Source organism: Athalia rosae, chromosome 2 (genome assembly GCF_917208135.1).
Source record: "Athalia rosae chromosome 2, iyAthRosa1.1, whole genome shotgun sequence".
Classification (NCBI taxonomy): Eukaryota; Metazoa; Arthropoda; class Insecta; order Hymenoptera; family Athaliidae; genus Athalia; species Athalia rosae.
The window spans coordinates 595,912-614,549 of NC_064027.1; the positions used below are offsets into that span (position 1 = coordinate 595,912).

The 18,638-nt window shown below is 49.2% G+C and overlaps 1 protein-coding gene across 1 annotated transcript in view; it reads right to left on the minus strand.

The window, feature by feature from the left end:
* LOC105691429 (protein dachsous) overlaps positions 1 to 18,638 on the minus strand; it is a 228,103-nt gene that overhangs the window by 44,499 nt on the left and 164,966 nt on the right. The window contains exon 2 of the mRNA XM_020855503.2: positions 2,241 to 2,421. Coding sequence (XP_020711162.2) covers positions 2,241 to 2,421 — 181 coding nt within the window. The remainder of the gene's footprint in view (positions 1 to 2,240; positions 2,422 to 18,638) is intronic.

Consider the following 18,638-nt stretch of genomic DNA (forward strand, 5'->3'; position numbering starts at 1 on the left):
GGGCTTAACGCAAGTGTTAATATTAAAGACAGTATGTAAAACTGGTAATCCGCTGTTTAAACGCTTCACAACCGTAACTCATAGTAATGTATGGACTCGGCCCGGCACTGCTCCGAGCGCCCGGAGATTTATGGCCATGGGTGTCATTGGAGTCATGCGTCAAGACTCCCCCCCTCCCCGCCCGCCCGCTCTTCTTTCTCTTCTCGATCTTCTCGGCTACGTCGGTTGCTTCTTCATTGTCCCTCACCTCCCGCTTTTTCACCCCTCGACGCATTCAATCGCGCTCGCAATATCGCGTCGTCCCGCGCGGTCCCCGTTAATATCCCGAAACTTCGACGATGACGGGGAAGGCGGAATGTGGAATTTGACACTGTCGGAGGAGGTCCTTTTCTTCGGGTCGGGGTGCGCACCGTGTGCCTCGGTGGGACGCGTACGTTCGTGTGTGTGCGTCTGGAAGTCTCTCGCGGCGTTTCCGATCAGTGCGAAAGCTGCGAGCCTGTGGATGGCGGAAGGGATGGGGGGAGGGGGCGAGGGGGCGAGGGGATCGCGGAGGCTCGAGCTCCGTACCAGTGCAGCATCTCGGAGGATGCGAGAGACCCGGAGAGATTTATAGGGCTGGTTCCTCTATCCTCGCGGAGGGTGTCCGTGGCTCTCAACCGTTCCCCGCGTATCCCCCGTATCGGAGGGATCTTCGCGGGAATGGAATATAGGCTCAGATTTACTTTTTATTTTTTTATCGCTTTCCGATCCAACGAGGTCATCGGTCCTCTCGTCAGAGAGTGAAAAATGTAAAACAAAAGCCATCGTCCGATCACCGATTCACGAAACTTCGGACTCTCCGATTCGCGTAATTTCAGCGCCCCGTCGCAGCTCAAGTCCCGGACAGTCGATAGACGAAATTTCCGAGGGTCGACGCCGCTCGAATCGTTCGCTTCGAGCGGCTCATGCTTCGAAGAGAACGGAGTGCGGGTAACATATCTATTTAAAATATACCAGCGAGCACCGCGTTGCCGCCGTTCGGCGCGGTCACCGCTGCGGCGGCATTCGCGGTCCATCCGAGTCCACCGAGCTGTCGGTAGGAGTTAGTTCCAAGATTTATGACGTCGGTGTCAATAAAGTCACCCCGAGTACAATCCTAGTCCTCTCCGAGCGCGTCCTATTACTCAGTCTCCCCTTCTCTTATTGTCCCTCGTTGTATCTTATTCTCTTCGCCGAGGCTTTTCCCCGTCGGAGCTGCGCGGGAATTCGAACCACCGCCTAAAATCGACCGCTGGAATTATTAATCGACCTCGTAGTCAATTTTCATCCGTCAATCCGCGGTGCGGCACCGGCGGCGGTTGGATTCTCGCGTGCGCCGCGCCGCGCCGCGCGGCGTAGCAAGTACGCGAGTACGCGACGTTCGCCCGGTATTTCATCGCGCGTGTGCGTCGTACGCGCCTATCGTCGGTATAAATCAGCTGGCGAGGTATATGTTTTTAAACAAACAAGGGACAATACGTCATATCCGTGAGTCCGTAAGTCACAATGGGAGCGGCGGCGAGACAATCGTGTCGCGATAAAGAGGAACAATTATAAGGCATACGGTTCGCCGTTCGCCGCTTGCAAAACAGCGCAAAACCAACCGCAGCGACAATGCCGTGGTCGTCGTCGTCGTTGTTACGCTGGGTAGCGTCGCGACGCCCGTCCGACGCCGCTAGATCTCCTACGGGGCTGTAAAGGAGTGGGGGTATGTACGCAGAGGCGTGTGTTCGTGCGGCGGCGGTTCGCTACCGCGGCGCGGCGGTACGAGGTGAGCACCGGCTGGCACAATGCACCGACGCGACGGACTCTACCCATTGTCCTTACATATGGGCAACGTGGAGCCAGTTTGAAAATGGGCACGGAATACCGGCAACATAAATCATACAGCCTATTATAGAACTACTAGATTCTGCCACGCCGATAGCCACCTCGCTTCTCTCTCGAACTGCTTCACCACTTTACTACCACCGTACCCGATACACGAGAACGAGATCGAACTGCCTCTTTAACGGCTATACCCATCTCGGCGAAACCGCTCTAACTAAATACCTACTAACCGTAAGGGCCGCGGCGAATAAACGGTTCACACGCACCCCCCGCACCCCCCCACCCGTGTCCCGCCGTCCCGCGCTAAAAGTTATCCACTTGGAATATAATGCGGGGCGATAAGCCGACTCGCGGACACCATAGCTGGCGACGTTACCAAGAGCAATTCTCACCTCTGTCCGTGGCGATCACCGGAAGTTCCAAATACGACGCGGTTTCTCGGTCCAAAGGTGCCCGCACGCATATCTCGCCGGTATCACTCCTCACCAGGAGCTGTTCCGCGGCTATTCCACCACCTCCGAGAGTGTAGTTCACCATCGCGTTCACTCCGCAGTCCGGATCCGTTGCTTGGACCTGAAAACGAGAGTAAACGATATCATTAGTTTTTTTTTTGACAACTAGAAAGCTTAAATATACGTGTTTGGGAGTTCGGAAGAACGTAGGAACCATTCGCTCGCAAATTGTGAAAATTATCGAATTTTCGACCCCGGAGACGACGAGATCTCGACGGGGGGTAAACGATCGGGGTCGGAGTACGAGAAGAGTAAAAAATAATCGCATGACTAATTCGCGCGGTAGTGAAATAATAGCGGTGTGCCGCGGGTTTCGCGTCTAGAATCAAGATGAGCGGAATGAACGAACGGAGTTGAAACGGGACATGAGCGGAGAACGTGGGTATCCTGACTGTGACGGACGCCCGGAGCCTCGGAGGTTGTTATTTATGTGGCAGCGTATCGCCACCTCCTTTCTCGGGGACGACGAGTGGTGTACAGGTGAGCCGGCCAGCTCCGAGGCGCCCGCTTTCGTTTTATTGCAGAGAGAAACCGATCGTCCGAATTCCCAGTAACCATATTCAACCCTCCGGGTCGGGTCTCCGCTACCCTTTCAGGAAGAGAAGTTTCCGACTCGTATACCGTCGGCGCGCCGCGGGATCAACGTCTTCGTGACGGAGGGCGACGTACCCTATCCGTTCCCCCTTACCGAGCTGCGTCCTCGTGTCCCCGAGGTTCACCGCTCTTATCTCGATCTCAGAGGGGGTCACGTCCGAGGGGTGGGGGGGGGGGTTCGCGGTACGAGCGTTCGCTCTTTCTCAAAACGACGCTCTGATCGTTGCTCCCGGTTATTCGACAACCGGGGTCTCCACGCGCGCTTATATTCCGATCCGTTCGAGCTCGTTACAAATTTCGATCTAAGCACACGCAATTCAACGATAATGCCGCAAGCTTTGCGATGAGATTTGTTTGCCGCAGCGGTAACCCAACCTCCGAATACGAGAACGAAAAGGAGAAAAAAAAAAAACAGAAACAAAAAAACAAAAAAAAAGTAGTGTAAAGTGAAGGAAGGTAAAGGACGGGAAAGGAGAGCGGATAATAAAGCGGGAGTCCGGTCCAGGAATGATTTAGTGGCGGTCAGTCGAATATCTTTCCCGCCACACTGTTGCCACCTCGTGTGTAGGTAAGGTACAGGGAACGCGCGGTAGGCTTCGGCGCCGGTTCGGGGTGGCGAACCGCGAAGCGAGAAGGGTTTCTTCCTCGGGCGAAAGAAGGATGAAAGATTAAAGGACCGACCCATTCCACTGCGGCGATCCACTCCGCACTACTCCACCCCAACAATCATGTTAATGAATTACTGCAACGCGTTATCCGCGACGATCTGCTCGACTAATTCGGAACCTCTTCGCAGCGCCATTCGTTACTCTTCAAGGTCCTCGTACGCACGCATCCTATTCAAAGCGCCTCGTTTCTCCGGAGCGCGCCGCTTCGAAAGCTCCGTGCTTTTCGGATCCTCGAAAGGAAAATAAAATAAACCCATGGGAACTCGCGGTGGACCGACACTCCGTATAATTATCCCGTTCGGTCTTCTCCGCGGCTGTATTATACCTCGCCCCGTGCGCGCACACCGCCACGTTTCAACATCCGCGTTTAATGTCACCGGAGGTTCCTTCGTTTCCCGGATGATAAGCGGCGGCATAAAACAGGTCCGACGTATGTTACACCGTCGACGATCGCCCCCCCCCCCCCCCCCCCCCCCCCCCCTGACCTTCACCCGTTTCTTCCCGCGCCTCAGCCGTCCTCTCCACGCCCAGGGTGCTCCGTCTTCTCTCTTTCTTTCCGTACTCCCGATGCTCTTTTTCTCCCTTTTTCACCTTCTCGTTGTTCTGCCTCTTCTTCGGCTTTATCTCCGGGTTTCTTAACAGGGACGCTCAGAGCAAAGCGCTATTAATTATACAGGTTTTATCTCTTCAGAACTCCGGGATCATAAGCAGCGGTAGTGGACGGCTCTGTTTACCCGCGAGTCGCTCGAATTCTTCCTTTTTCTTTTCCCTTCTCGAGGTACGTATTTCTTTTTCTTTTTCTATTTTTCGTTCTCTTTTCTAATTCACTGTATTTCCGATATGAGAGTTTTATCGTTGAGCTGAGCGCCAGCGGTTGGGCGCAGGTATTACAGGGATGTATACCTGTACAGATTTGCACCCACCCACCTATACACCCGACATCGTCCGTGTGTTTCTCGGAGCGGTGCAGCGCCACGCCGATCGTATTGAACGCATTGTTCTATTGGTTTTGTTTCCTCCAGCCTTGAACGGAATATCGATTTCAATCGGAGCAACGAACACAATCGGACGTAATACCTGCTCCAGACGTACGTTCGCCAAAGCCCGGTGTCTACGCATTACGAGATCTTTCGCCTCTCCATTACACTCATAATACAATTCCGCGGAACGATTTATCCTCACGTTTACACTTTACATACACGCACCGTGATTCGAATTCCACAAATGATTGGCAAAATTCCCCCCCTCCCCCCCCTCTGCCGGCGAGGAAGTATTCCTACCCGCTGTAATATATCTACGCGGAACGTGGTTTAAAATCCGATGAACTCGATGCGGATATCGAGAAAATCGAAGCCTGAACCTACAGCGTCGCGCTACGATCGCGGAGATCGTTGAATAACAATCGACTCGCGGTATATTTATGGGCTGAAGTTGAAGGTGAATCGCGCGGTCGTTCTCGTCTCCGCGAATGTTGATTCGGCGGTGCGAGAAAACCACCGACCACCGTCGCACCTGTGCGAATATCTCGCGTGCTCGGTGATGAATAATCGTGGTAATTTTTGGTCGCGTCGCGTCGCCGATCCCTATCCCTGAACGAGGAGGACGGTCGAGACGGCGGTCGGTGCCGCGGATCGTGTCCAGGAAGTCGTAGACGACCAAAGATCTCGGCGCCTGCTTCGGGAGTAAATTACGTATTTAAGTTCTATTTGGGTGGGCCGGCGGACCTTCCCGCGGCTCGCGTCGTTTTTCTATTCGTTCGTTTCCTCCCCCAGAAGGAAAAGCCGAGTGTACGCGTACAGGCGTACGGACACGGAGACGAGGGGTTACGAGACGAGGAATATATTTTTCCGGATGCCGCGTTAATTGCCTGCATCGTTGACTCGCGCATAATAATAACCCAGAGCTGCAACAGCTCTTTGATGGATTAACTCGGGGAATAATATTTCTCGGTACAGTCGAGGTATAGGGGAAACGACGCGAGTCTCCCACGCCGGTGCAATAAAGGAGCGACCCTTGCTAGAAATAAAAAAAAAAAAAAAAACAAACTAATAATGATAAAAGAATTTATCATACGTATAATACTCGACTAACGCGCGATCCCGTGTAATCGTACAAAAGCAGATACGCGATTCCGTCTCCTTCTCCGCGTGCATATACCGGTTGTAAAATAGAAAGACTCCGCCGCCCTCGCGAGCTGCTGGCTATTCAAACGTATTTTTCGTCGGAATCTGAGTAAATGAATCGGCTTATCGTGTCGTACGCGACGCAGAGTCTTTCGAAAATAAACAAACAACCACGATCGGTCGTCGTTCCGTAGAAATTGGTAAAAATAGAATTCCCGTGACTCGGGCGACGGAATAAATGTTCCTAATTTCTTCGTCACCCTTTACACGCAGACATATTACGGAGGTAGGTAAATCCCCGACACTATCGGGATGCTCAACCAAATGCAGCGGGAGCGGTAAGAGTGGAAGAAGAAGAAGAAGAAGAAGAAGAAGAAGAAGAAGAAGAAGAAGAAGAAGAAGAAGAAGAAGAGGAGAAGGAGAGGACGAGGAGTCCGGTTGGTTGCGTGGAGCCTTCGGTATAAGGTAACAGTTACAAATTGTCCCGGCACAAAAGTTATCGCAGTAAATCGCGGATGACTCGGCGGGCCGAAGCTGGCGAGAGCGCATCTGGTATGTGGACTTTTTCGCGAGGCTTTGGCGTTGCAAAAGTTGCACCGCTGCACGCGGCAGCGCAGAAGAATATAAGAAGACGGCTGGGGTGCCTACCTATATCCCGCGCGCCCCACCGGACTCGAGCGGCGCGTCGGACTTTTGTGCCGCTGCACCGAACCGTGCAGGGTGTCTGTGTCCCGCACGCGGATAATTACGCGGGAACGGGACGAACGAGAGGAGGCGACGTCGTGGTCGGCGCCCTTTGCTTACCTCGAGGGCGCCGAGCCGCGCAAGGTGGCACGCCGATGGGCTCATTTTTTAACTGCCATTCAGCTATCACCAGCTGCGACCGGGTGACCATTCATCCGCGCGCCAAGTGCCCGTACGGGTATAATATAGGCGCGCGTACATCTCCGGCCGAATGTGCGTAGCCGTGCCAGATCTACTCTCGTATTGTACGCGTAATAAATCCGCCATGTGCGAATCGTTGAGAAGGTATTAATGGTATAATGTATAATAGATACGAACGGGGGGGAGGGGGTTCCCCGTGATTTACTAACGCAATATCGTAATATCGCGCGTCGCGCGAGGAATCTCTAGGCACCGCGTTTCCTTTATAGTACCAGGCGCGATAAAATTCGAGGCTTCCCGAGGGGAGTTTCGCGGGAATTATGACGCGTACGGAGCGGCCTTACGATCGCCGGACTCGCCGCCGTTTGCCGGCCGCGTACTACGAGGGAGTCGAGAGTGAGAGTTTAAGGAGTCGTACGTACGTACGCACGTACGGTGGAAGTAAAGCAACGATCGCTCCGGAGGAAAAGGGAGAGCGAGACGAGGATCGCATGGTCCGTCGTCAGTCCGTCAAGCCGCGCGCCTCGAATGCCTCGGATGGCTCCGCTCCGCGGCGAACAGCTCTATCCGTTCGGACCACTCCGCAAAAAGTGTGAGCGCGACCGCGTTCGCCGCACACGGTTAATGCCTACGGATCACGAGCCTCGTCTCATCGCAGCTCCGTACGGTTTCCGGTTTGGACATCAAATCCGCGATTATATCTTCCGATTTCCAAACGCGTTATATATAAGCCGATCGAATTTCGTACGCCCTACGGGATTTTCGATCGCGCTCCGGAGACTCGCCACTTTTTTTTCGTTCCCTTCAAATTAATTAACTTTTTAAATTAACCTCAGCTCGTACGAATATTTCGGATAGCGATACCATCGCATACTTCGGATCCTTAAATCATCGACGGTGCAATGGAAATGCGCGCTGCGGCCTACCTACGACGGGCGAAGCGTAAGCCGACGTATTATCTTTTCAGCGGAGGAAAATAACGCCGAAGATTAAGTAGGACTAATACGTCGTGACATATGTAAATGTCAATTAACATACCCATTAATACGAAAGCCCATGGGCAACGAGCTCCGACTCGACTCTAATCTCTCCTATCGTAGACGAACCTTTTACAACCAAAGCTCCAGCAGCAGCGGCTAAGAATTCTGATCGAGATTATTCCGCGTGTTCCAAGTCCCGTTTATAGAGCTATGATTGTTGCAGTATTTTTTAGAAATCTAAAAAAATTGTCTGTATACATCATACGGGGAATCCCCGCATTCGAATCGGTCGCGAACCGCGTGAAAAAGGGCCGACTGTATCGGGTGTATGAGAACGAAGCTTTTCTTCGTCGAAGAGATTAATATTCAACGACTGTGTGGTCATAACGAGTCAGCGGGTTACCCGGGCTTCGTAATTGGCCGTGGCCGGTAGTACGTTTTGCGTAGAAAACGCATCAGCGAACAAACAAACGTCGGCTCGGGCTCCTCAGAGAATTTCTAAGCCGGGCTCCGCGGCGGAGCGATGAAATAATCAAGCGTAGGGTACGATACGCCGGTGTACGAGGGTAAGTTCCGTCTAAATTCAATCTTCCTCGCTCGTCCTTGGTTCTTTTTCCCACTCGTTCTCCTCCGCAGGTTCGGTCGCACGGATCGCGGAGCCTCTCGAGGATCGGAACTTTCATGCGATGTACACTCATAGGAAACCGCGGCGTGCATTCGACGACGACACGCGTGCTGGAGTGCAAAGTGAGCTACGAAAGAGCGAGAGAATGAAGGAGTGGGATAGAGAAAAGGGAAGGGGGAAGGGGGAAGAGGGAAGAGGCTCTGTTTACTCTCCGCACGCGGTGTGCCATGTTACGGACTATGGGGGGATATATCCGCACAATACGCGCTACCAGCACAACAAATGCAACGGACGCTATAGAGCTGTCACTCACTTGTTTCTTCGAGAATCGCGTGTAGTCTTATGCTGCCGGTGCCGTGCAGAAGAGGTAACCAGTTCACGAAGACCTCCGCGGCACATACGCCGCGAGATCTGCGAATTCCCTCTACGCTGGGAAGATCTCTTACCGGTTCGGAGTTTGCCGAAAAGTAATTTGGGAGTAACGGAATTCGAGTTCGTTCAATTTTTCAAATTCTCGACCTTTGACCGATCGGCGAATACCACGTGCGCGAAGTTCGGCCGCCCATCGGCGATCGCCGCCTTCGCTACCGCGGCGGTGGATCGGTGTTGGTTAATTGCTGTGAAAAATCGCGTCCACTTCTCATTAAAATAGTTTAATATGTATTTGTCGGGTTATCGTCGTCGCGAGGCACGACCAACGATTTGTTAAGACGCTTCGCGGCCGTTTGTACGGACGGAGAGAGGAGAGTGCGGATGTATTTCGCTCCTCATTTTTCGAGAGGTTCCACGACTGTTTTTTTTGTTTTTGTTTTTGTTTGTTTATTTTTTTCGATTTTTATTTCTCTCATTTCCCCAATTCGGCGTTCGCTTAATGGCGCTTGTTTGTCTCGTTGTCACCGTAGGACCTTCTCGCCGCGTCGTGGTGGCGGATTCGCCATTTCGAACGAGGAGCGAGGATTCCTTGAAATTTATACCATACGTGCGAAACGTGGTACACGCGCGCCGCGGAACGCACCGCCGCGTCTAAGGTCCGTCGTCGCGATACGCCGCCCGAGTCGAACAATTATAAACTCTCCGGACAACGTATCGCGTCTTCGAACGAATCCGGTACCTGGTATATTACGTAGCACGTTGGAAATTTGAAACTTCATGGGAGATCTTCTCTCACTTATTCCTCTCTCCTTCTCTCTCTTCCCTCCACGCCCTTTATCTTACCGGACCCTTTCGCCCGGCTCTCCTCAGCTTCTCCGCTTTGGACTCTTTCTTCTTCCTCGCGTTCTCCACCGCAGTCCAACCGCCCGGTTCGAAGCCTGGACAAGACTTTAACCAGTTTTCTTATTATTGGGCAACCGCCCACGCTTAGATTGATCTTACGTACCAGCTCGCGCGAGCGAGTCCAGACCCAACCGAATGGTAAGGAGAGAATAAGAGGGAGAAATATGAGAGAGGAAAAGAAAAAAGATTTAAGAGAAAAGAAGAGGAAGGCTTAACCAACTCGTATAACCCATGCCGCACAGCGGACTCCCCGCGACTTTGCACCAGGTTAACAGAGGTCGCCGATTAAGATACTTGTCCAACCTCCACGCGTTCCGCACGGTATACGTACACTTACTACGAACTCTTGCTTCTCGTCGACTTCGTTCGAGAAATAAAAGGAGGCACCGCTTCCTCCGTACTTCGAACTTTCGAGGGACCGCCGCGTCCGCGCTGCCGCGCGCTGAAATTTTTGACGACACGAAGGACGTCCGTCAGGTGGGCGGAATATTTCAGATTACCGTACCGGAAGAATCTCGTGTACATTTCTCGTTGATCCATGTTGATCGAACGTGCAAGAATTTTCGTAATGGCGATAAGTAACAGACAAAATAAAAACACGTGAATTATCATATTTCCCCGCAAAGCATATATACAATCTGTAGATACACACACGTTCGCCACAAGAAGAATGTTTCTCAATTAAGATGGAACGCCTCTAATCTACGTTAGAAATCACCTTCCACGGGTTCGATTGCCTCTGAAGTTAAACCGATGATCAAAAGCTTCTGGCTCCCAACTACCTCTCATCACGAACATCATTTATTTTTTCAACCTTCTATACAGCCGTTCTAATCGCGCGAATCTTTTTCGATTTTTTTTTTTTGTTTTTTTTTTCCATTTTTTTTTCGTTACAGATTTTTTTCCCTGGGATTCGAGTAAACCTCGCACGCCGCAATTTCGTTTATTTGCCACCGAGGATTCATTTCTCCTAGTCGATAATACGTGTATAGGTATACCGCGCTTGAATCGAATCGTCCTTGAACGCCCGGTTAGTTAGCGTCGCGACGCCGCAGTCCCGGTCTCGTGCACGCGAGGTTCCCTCGTTACGATTATATTAATCGTTCCGATTTATAATTACGTCTGAATATATTTTTACGCCTGTCTATAAACGATAGCCGGAGATGGAAAAGGAGAGAGAGAGAGAGAGAGAGAGAGAGCGAGGGGAGGGGGAGGGGGAGGGGGGGGGGGAGAGAGAGACCGATCGTAGCTTCGAATAGCCCGACGACAAATTTATTACCACTAAGTGCCGGTTTTTATCTACAACCGTATCTTTGGCGCTCTCTCCTCGGTTATAATGTACGTTGACTCGATACCTCCGTTCGTCCCTCTTTTTCTCTTCCGTATGGGTATTATACCTCATCGAACAAACTGTCAACGCCTATCTCGTTATTTGGTGACAAAAAGTTTTAATGGTACAGCTATATTTCGGGGAGGTCAAAATTCCCCCGCAATTTCGGTATACGTATGTATATACCTGTATTATTACACATCGATAGGTGGATATTTTATTCCACATCCCGTTTACATGTAACGCTACAGGGGAGGCTAAGTAATAATAATTTCCCGTTCGTTACGCCGCACAGTACATCGCGTGATTATAACTTATAGCCCCTATACATACCCTATAAAACATAAATAAATAAAGCAATTTCATATCGCTTAAGCGATTCGATATAAACGGTGGTCGCCGCTGTACGGATAGGTGTACAGGCACTGGGTATGGAAAATAAAATATATATATATATGTAATTGCATCAAACCCTTTGAGGTATAATGCGTAGGGATGCGGTTGCGCACCGCGGTGATTTCAATAAATGTAAGCAATTAATCAATCGTAATTATTTCTCTGGGGTTCCATGAGACCGCCGTTCACGCCAATTACCGCTCGTAATTAACAGCTCTATTGTTGTGCGTAATTATGTGCAACTTGTGTACCTCGTACCACGATCCATGGATACAGCTCCGTTCGTTCGTTCTTCACCGCAGCTTCTCCTTACATTTTCGAATACCATTGCGCCGCGATGCGATCGCGCGATTTAAAACGGAGCAAACGGGAGTAGAGCCGGAGGTGTACCGGAGGTGGAAATATGGTCACAATTATCTGCCGATAAGACTGGCTGCGAAAACGGAAAAAAAAAAAAAATGAAACCATTCATTTTGTTGTTGTGGTTTTATCGGTATGCGGCGTGAAATTGCGTCTCGCTTATTTTTTCGATTCGTGTATCGGCGGTCCGATAAGGTGGATATGACATGTATTTATATTCGAGTATCTTCGGATACAACCGGGTGATTACTGTAGGGTAATTAACGCTTCGGCGGTCATTAGCCACGCGCCCAACGACGTTGTTAAACTCTTACCGAAGCGATGACGATCATCGGAACGTCGTCGCCTGCTGCGAAAGGTTTTCTAAATTCGTGTCAAAACATTAACATAAGAATTATTAATAAGCCGTGAAAAATTAGGGGTCCCGTTCGCGTTCGCACGACCTTCGAATTTATGAATATTTATCCATATCCCTCCAGATATAACGGCGAGATAATATTCACTCGGTTCCGTCGACCGGAGCTTTTGACAATATTCCTTATTCGACTCGTTCCTTGTGTTTTGTTTTTTTTTTTTTTTTTTCTTCTTACATAAATAACGAATAACCGCGCTTTGCATATCATAAGTTAATGTTTTGAGGTGCAAATAAATATCGCGGCGAGTCCCCGAGTTCGCGCGGTACGCGATGACTTATCTTAATAGATTCCTTGCCATTTGGATACGAACTATAATTTATTGACTTCTGTTTTCGCCGCTGCTAATACCGGGATACACATATACGTACGGGTTCGCGGCTCCCGAGGATGCTGGCAGCCGATCGCGACGACGCCGGAGATAACGAATATCTCCGAGATTTTCATTTATTAATTGCGATTAGCGACGAGTGTCATAAAATTTTTCTACCAAAGGTTAGAGATATTTCGGATCGTGCTGAACGTCGAAACGGGGATACGAGGATCGTTTGATTCCGACCCGCGAAAACGACCTCACTTTATATTCCGTTCGAGGTCTATAATTTTCGCTCGGTAAACAGATATCCATAATATAAATGACACCCACGCTCCTCGCGTGATTGCTATCCCGTTTTGTAGCTCCAGATATGCAGTAGGGAATATATATAAATCGTTGAACATTTCTTTGACTACGGTGGAAGCGATGCCTGGAGAAATGAGATCTAGTAAAGACCGTACGGAGTGAAGTAATTAGGTAATATCGAGTGAGTTTAACGCGTTTCCGCCCGTTAACAAGACCTCCGATTTAGAATGGTAGCGGCATACCTGTGTGCGAGCGCTTGTAATTCCCCTCCGTAATTTATTGTACCGGCTATAACGTGTAACGGGTTGTATTTGTTTCCGGCATTGAAAAACGACCTTCGTATAGAACGGTAGGACGTTATTAGTCTCCGAAGAGAATCGATAGGACTACGGGTAGACGACTTTTTCACTTTTCAGGGGGAATCGAACATCTCTCTCGTCGAAGATTTTACCGACTGCTGAATTTTTTTACCCTCGCAACGGAAATCGGGTTTGAGGATCGAACGTCTGTGGAGAAAATATTTATTTACGAAGGGGGTGACTCCCGGGGGGCGCGACTGCTTTATTTCGTCATGCTCGATTTCATACTTTCCTTGGGAAAGCGTAAGGTACTCATATTATCTGTTCTATTGAGTTATTGTAATCGAAAGTGTTATCCGCAGCAATTGGGTCGATTTAATGGACCGTGCAGCGTAGCTGATACAAAGCCACCTATATTAGATCGAGCCGTACGCATTACACGCTCGAGATTCGTTCGAAGATCGATTCGGGCGACACACTTTGTCCGTTAATTAACCTCGCGACTTAATAAGTGTAGAGCCGTGGAATTAGCATATTCCTCAAAGCCATGAATTACCAATAAATAATTAGAAGGTGTCTTTCAACACTCGGTTGACAGTCACTAATTATCTTCTTAATATCCCCACAGAGTGACTACCTCTTCAGTTTTTCCGTCACCGCTATCTCTCTATCTCCTTATTTGCTTTTCAGACTTCGAATCATCCTATCGTATCGGAACGACTCTCCCCGTGTATTTTATTCATTTTTTCATTCATCTTGTTCATACATTATCCATAAATATACAAATGAAAATAATTAACGAGCTGTATATCATTAAACAAAAATCGATGCGTCTTTTTGTGGCTCGTCACTGCGTTGTATTTTCAATAAATACGCGTATTCGATAGATATATATTTATATACATGTATACGGTATACGGTACACGTACGCAAAGTCCGAAACGCACCGGGTGACGATTAAGTGCGCAGTCTCTTCTTTTCGATAAACCTCTTATACGTTTACAGTGGTCGCTGTCTATATCGCGTAGGCGGACGGCTTTCGCACCTTTTGCCATTTCTTTACTTTCGACACAGACGCGCGTACGCGTACGTACGCTCCGCGAGAAACCTGCGCAGCTTGCGGTACCAACCTCACCTCACCCGTACCCCGTACCCCGTACGCTTACGTACGTACGTATACACCCTTGATCTATAAACTTTGTAGTTTCAGCTAATGCACGTCGTATACAACCCCGATAAGACCGCCTCGAGGAACTCGAACTGTTTATGACGTAAGTTTGCGGTACCGCGAGATACGCGCGTATACGTACAATATCTGCACCGCTCGCGTACGGAAGTGAGCCGGTATAGGTGTGCGAACGCGCACCTTGTAATAAACGCACACCTTGTAATAAACGCACACCAGCGCGAACGAGCCGCGGAAGAATGACCGATCTTCTGGTACTCGGAGATAAATTATGAGAGTACATAATAAATTAAGAGCCGCACTTCTATTTCCCCAAGTGATTTGATCGATGCCCGCATTAATTCGACTCATTGCTCCACATATTATATCCTGTATCGCAGGCTCGACGGTCTCGGAATACCGGATTCCGAGTCACGCCTTTGCACACATCGTATTTTATAATAATGGATTTAATGAGTAGAAATATTCGCCCCTGTTACACAATAGCTTTTTTTCTATGTCTATGTTATCTTTCCAAACGGATACGATCGATTTTTCTCCCTCTCACGTTTCGTATTTCGTTAATTTTCTCTCTACCTTTCGTAAGGGTCGCGATGAAAATTTCCCCGATAGCGCGTACGGAACGCGTGCGATCTCGAGGGAGCGAAAATCGGTGGTAGGTGGAACCGATACACCGCTGCAGGTATATATAATACGAGATGACGAGGAACGCTATACGTACGAATGGCTGACCGCCTCTTCGGGTATATTAGCATAATTACTGGTTGCTCGCTATCAGTGCCGGAGGGTCTGTGTTTGCCGATTTATGATTTCATCGCCATCTCTGAGGGAGACGCCCGACGATGCGTCGGGGCGCGGAACGGCGCCAACGTCTATTGTCCTCTCGAAAAAGAGGCAGGGGCCGAAAAAAAGAGGGAAGATCGACAAAAGAGAGAATCGAGGCGATACCTTCTCGGCTTTTCTTTCCTGCGGTCGCTCAGAAAACTTGGGGAAAAACTTCCTAGGAATTTCTATTTCGTCATTCCTCCGCAATCAAATTACGCAGTGCTTCAACTCACCACGTGTGCGTTCGAATGTCTGGAATATATATTTTTTTTTTCCTTCAGCGAGTCTAAATTTGACAGAGATTTAATAAGTGATAATTCTATATAATTGTGAGTATGCAACGCGAACTACCTAGAGTTTTTGCCTCGATTTCTTGCCATACTCAATCAACGCGTTAATCACGCATTTTACTGCTCGTAAGACTGCGATGGTTCAGCTACGATACCAGCTACGATCGTGTCGGCGACGCCAGGTAGAAACTCAACTATATCGAATCCCATATACTCACGAATGTACGCATATACCTATACATGCGCACGGTGTGAGACGGACATTCGTAATGGTGTCTAGAAGCTGTTGAGGGCGTGCATTCGCGATCGTTGTTACCAATTAACACTCCGCGGAAGCAGCTACTACGAAGCTATTTGTTCGATTACCTTTCTCGCCTACCTTTTCCCCCCTCGCGCCTCCCCTCCCTTCCCTTCCTCACCTTTCCCTACCTTTCCCCCTCCCAATTTTCAAGTCTCGCGTTGCGTCGATGGCAAGTTAAATCTCCACGATTACATATACCTGCGTATCACCTGCCCGGAGCTATCGCCCAGCTGCGCACATTCTCGAAAGTTGCTTTTTAGACAATCGGTAAAAAAATCGAGTCGATTTAATTAATAGTTTCGTTAGGTACGTACGTACGAGAATGAATATTTTAACGATATTCCCTACAACCATAGGTAAAACAACGCTGTGTTCGTACCGGTGTACGATCAACGTATAACATGCGAGGTGACTATTTCGCGGGATCTGCATCGTGACTACCTTAGAAGCGCGTACGGTTCGCCCTTCGCCAGCAGCGGTAGCAGCAGCTCTCCCAATTATTGTTGGTCCCGTTTTTCAACAACCCCGGGGAGATTAGTTCTAGTCGTAACCCGAAGGTTTTTGTTAATCGCCGACAATCGTCGGAGTTAATTGGATGCGGTGAAAAAGCTTCCTTGGTTAGGCGTGCAGCTTCGAGCATAGAAACAATCCTCGGGAACGTAACTCGTATCGTCGGATTTTTCGCAAATGTTACACCCGCGTAAAACACAACAACGCTTTTATGCACACGCAATTTGCATATGAGAAACGTTCGATTATAATTAGATATATCGGATATCTTTCGGCAAAAACAAACGGAGGATTAAACGAACGTCGAGATACCAGAGATCGGAATATAATTGAAGGCGGATTTCTTCCGACGGTTTGTTGTGTCGCGCGACGAAAAATAAACAATATCCGTCCGCGACGGGGTTCGTCATGCGTAGAATTCACCGTTGACGTTGCCGTATGGAAACATAATTCTTCACGAGACGAAGTCGCTGCCGCGCGGCAGAAAACTCCGTCTGACCCAAAACTGTCGGGCCTTTTTGCGACAAGTGTACGCACCCGTATTATGAAAGGGAGTCGAGGGAATACGCGGGGGTAAGACGCGATTTTAAAAGCTCGGGTTTCGCGTGTGACGGAGTCGGTCGATCGGAGCGATCAACCGCCTCGTACACATCCCAACGTTTACACCGTCTAACCCCCTCCCCCCCTCTCGCTGTGGGACGAAGGAGCGCGAAGTATGGGTTGATATTGCGATAAATAACGGGAGATGCCCTTCGCCGCGACGCTCGGCGCCCCGGGCGACGCTACTGTGCGAAGCCGCGCAGCTAATGTAAGTTCTCCGTGAATGTTTCTCTTCGCGCTGTAGATATTCCGTAAGCGTTGAACTCTTGTAATTTCCTCGGCCGGAGCTACGGGATCTTCTTCGGCTGGGCGTCGCGTGCGCGCCGCCCGGCACCAATGCCGCGTCACTTCGCGGATAATTCCGTCGAGTTCGTAGATAGGTATAATATAACAACCGGCGGTGAGTCCTTCGAGCCGCGAAGATGAAGGACGCGAGCGATCCGATTACTTCCCTCGAGAATGAATGGGAGTACTCTCCCGATTGATGCCGATTGCCTGAAAAATATTCCTCCGACCTACGGGTGTGTGGATATGTTCCGTGGTATTCGGCGATTCGTATGTATTTTTTGAATTGAGAGAGTGGTTCTAATTTCTGAAATTGTTTTTTCGCGCGTTCGTTTTCGCGTACCGAATCTGTGGAAAAGATGCGAGAAGGAATCGACAAAAAATAAGCGGGATAGGTATGTAAAAGGTCCGAGTGGTAACGTGAGGTTTTAATGGTCAGCTGAAGAAAAGGGACGTTGGTCCCTGCGAAACTTGACTCGCCCACTCCCCCGCAATTCGCCGAATAATCAACTTTCTTTCTCTCTTTCCTTTTCTTTCTCCGTTTCTCTTCGTTCTCGCGGTATATATGCTGTTACGCTATGCGTACAAAACAAAGGAAATGACAGGATGAAGTGAAGAAGGAATAAAAAGAAGGCGGCGAAGAGCTGCGAGTATCCGACCTCGCAAAACATTAATCAAATTCTGTCGATAAACTTCAACATTTTGCGGTCCGCTCCTATATCTATAGCAAAGGTGTCGGAGACACGTGTGTGCACTCTTGCCATACCTGGTTCCTATCCGCGAGTGCAGATCCACCGCAACCGCTAGGTGGCTCCGGATTGACTAATGTAAGTAAGAGACATTGAGAAATGGCAAATTGTTATGCGGCTTCGGCGAAGAGTAGAATCTCGAATAAGATTTGGGAGAGCGAAAATAAAACAGACGCGCGTAAAGTGGAAGGAAAATTTTCCAAATTCCGGCAGTGTGATATAATAAGAAGGAAATGCTCGACGGTGGGCAGCCCGACGGGGTGCTCAAATCCGCGATGGCGTTGACTCGGTAATTCCATTATTGAACCCGGCGTACCTCGAGTAGTCGGAGTTCTGCTGCCGAGGAAGCGGAAAAGGAGAAAAATAAGAAGAAGAAAAAGAAGAAGAAGGACATCGGGAGTAAGTATGTGGGCATTGTCGGACAGCTGGGCTATAAGTGCCGGTGGAGTTTACGTTGCGGAGGAACGAAAAAACAAAAATTATCTTAAAATACTCGGCAGGCCGTGAAGAGCCGGTGCAACCTGGTACCTATACTACTACCGGCGATGCTCAAGAAATTAGCATAAGTGGGCCCCGTGCGAAAATAATAAAACAAAATTGCGGCGGTCGAAAAAAAGCACATCAATAGGGCAGAGCTGGAGCGTTGATAGCTAATTGGAGAAAATTACTAATCGATGTAAACATAAATTGCACCCAGAGTTGAGCCGATCGGAGCGAGTATCGAATCGGAACGAAGACTTATTCGCGGTTCATTCGGCAGAATTTTTCCTTTTGCCGGGTGCAATTTCGACGACGATGTCTCAATACACCCTTCCAAGAAAAATATTCACTCGCCTCGAAGGAACGAATACTTTTTTTTTTTTTTTTTTTTCAACAAATCTCAGGCATATATTATATGCACATAGTTAAACGAAGGACGGGCTTTAAAAGCTTAACGTGACAGACACTCGAACGGAGTTATG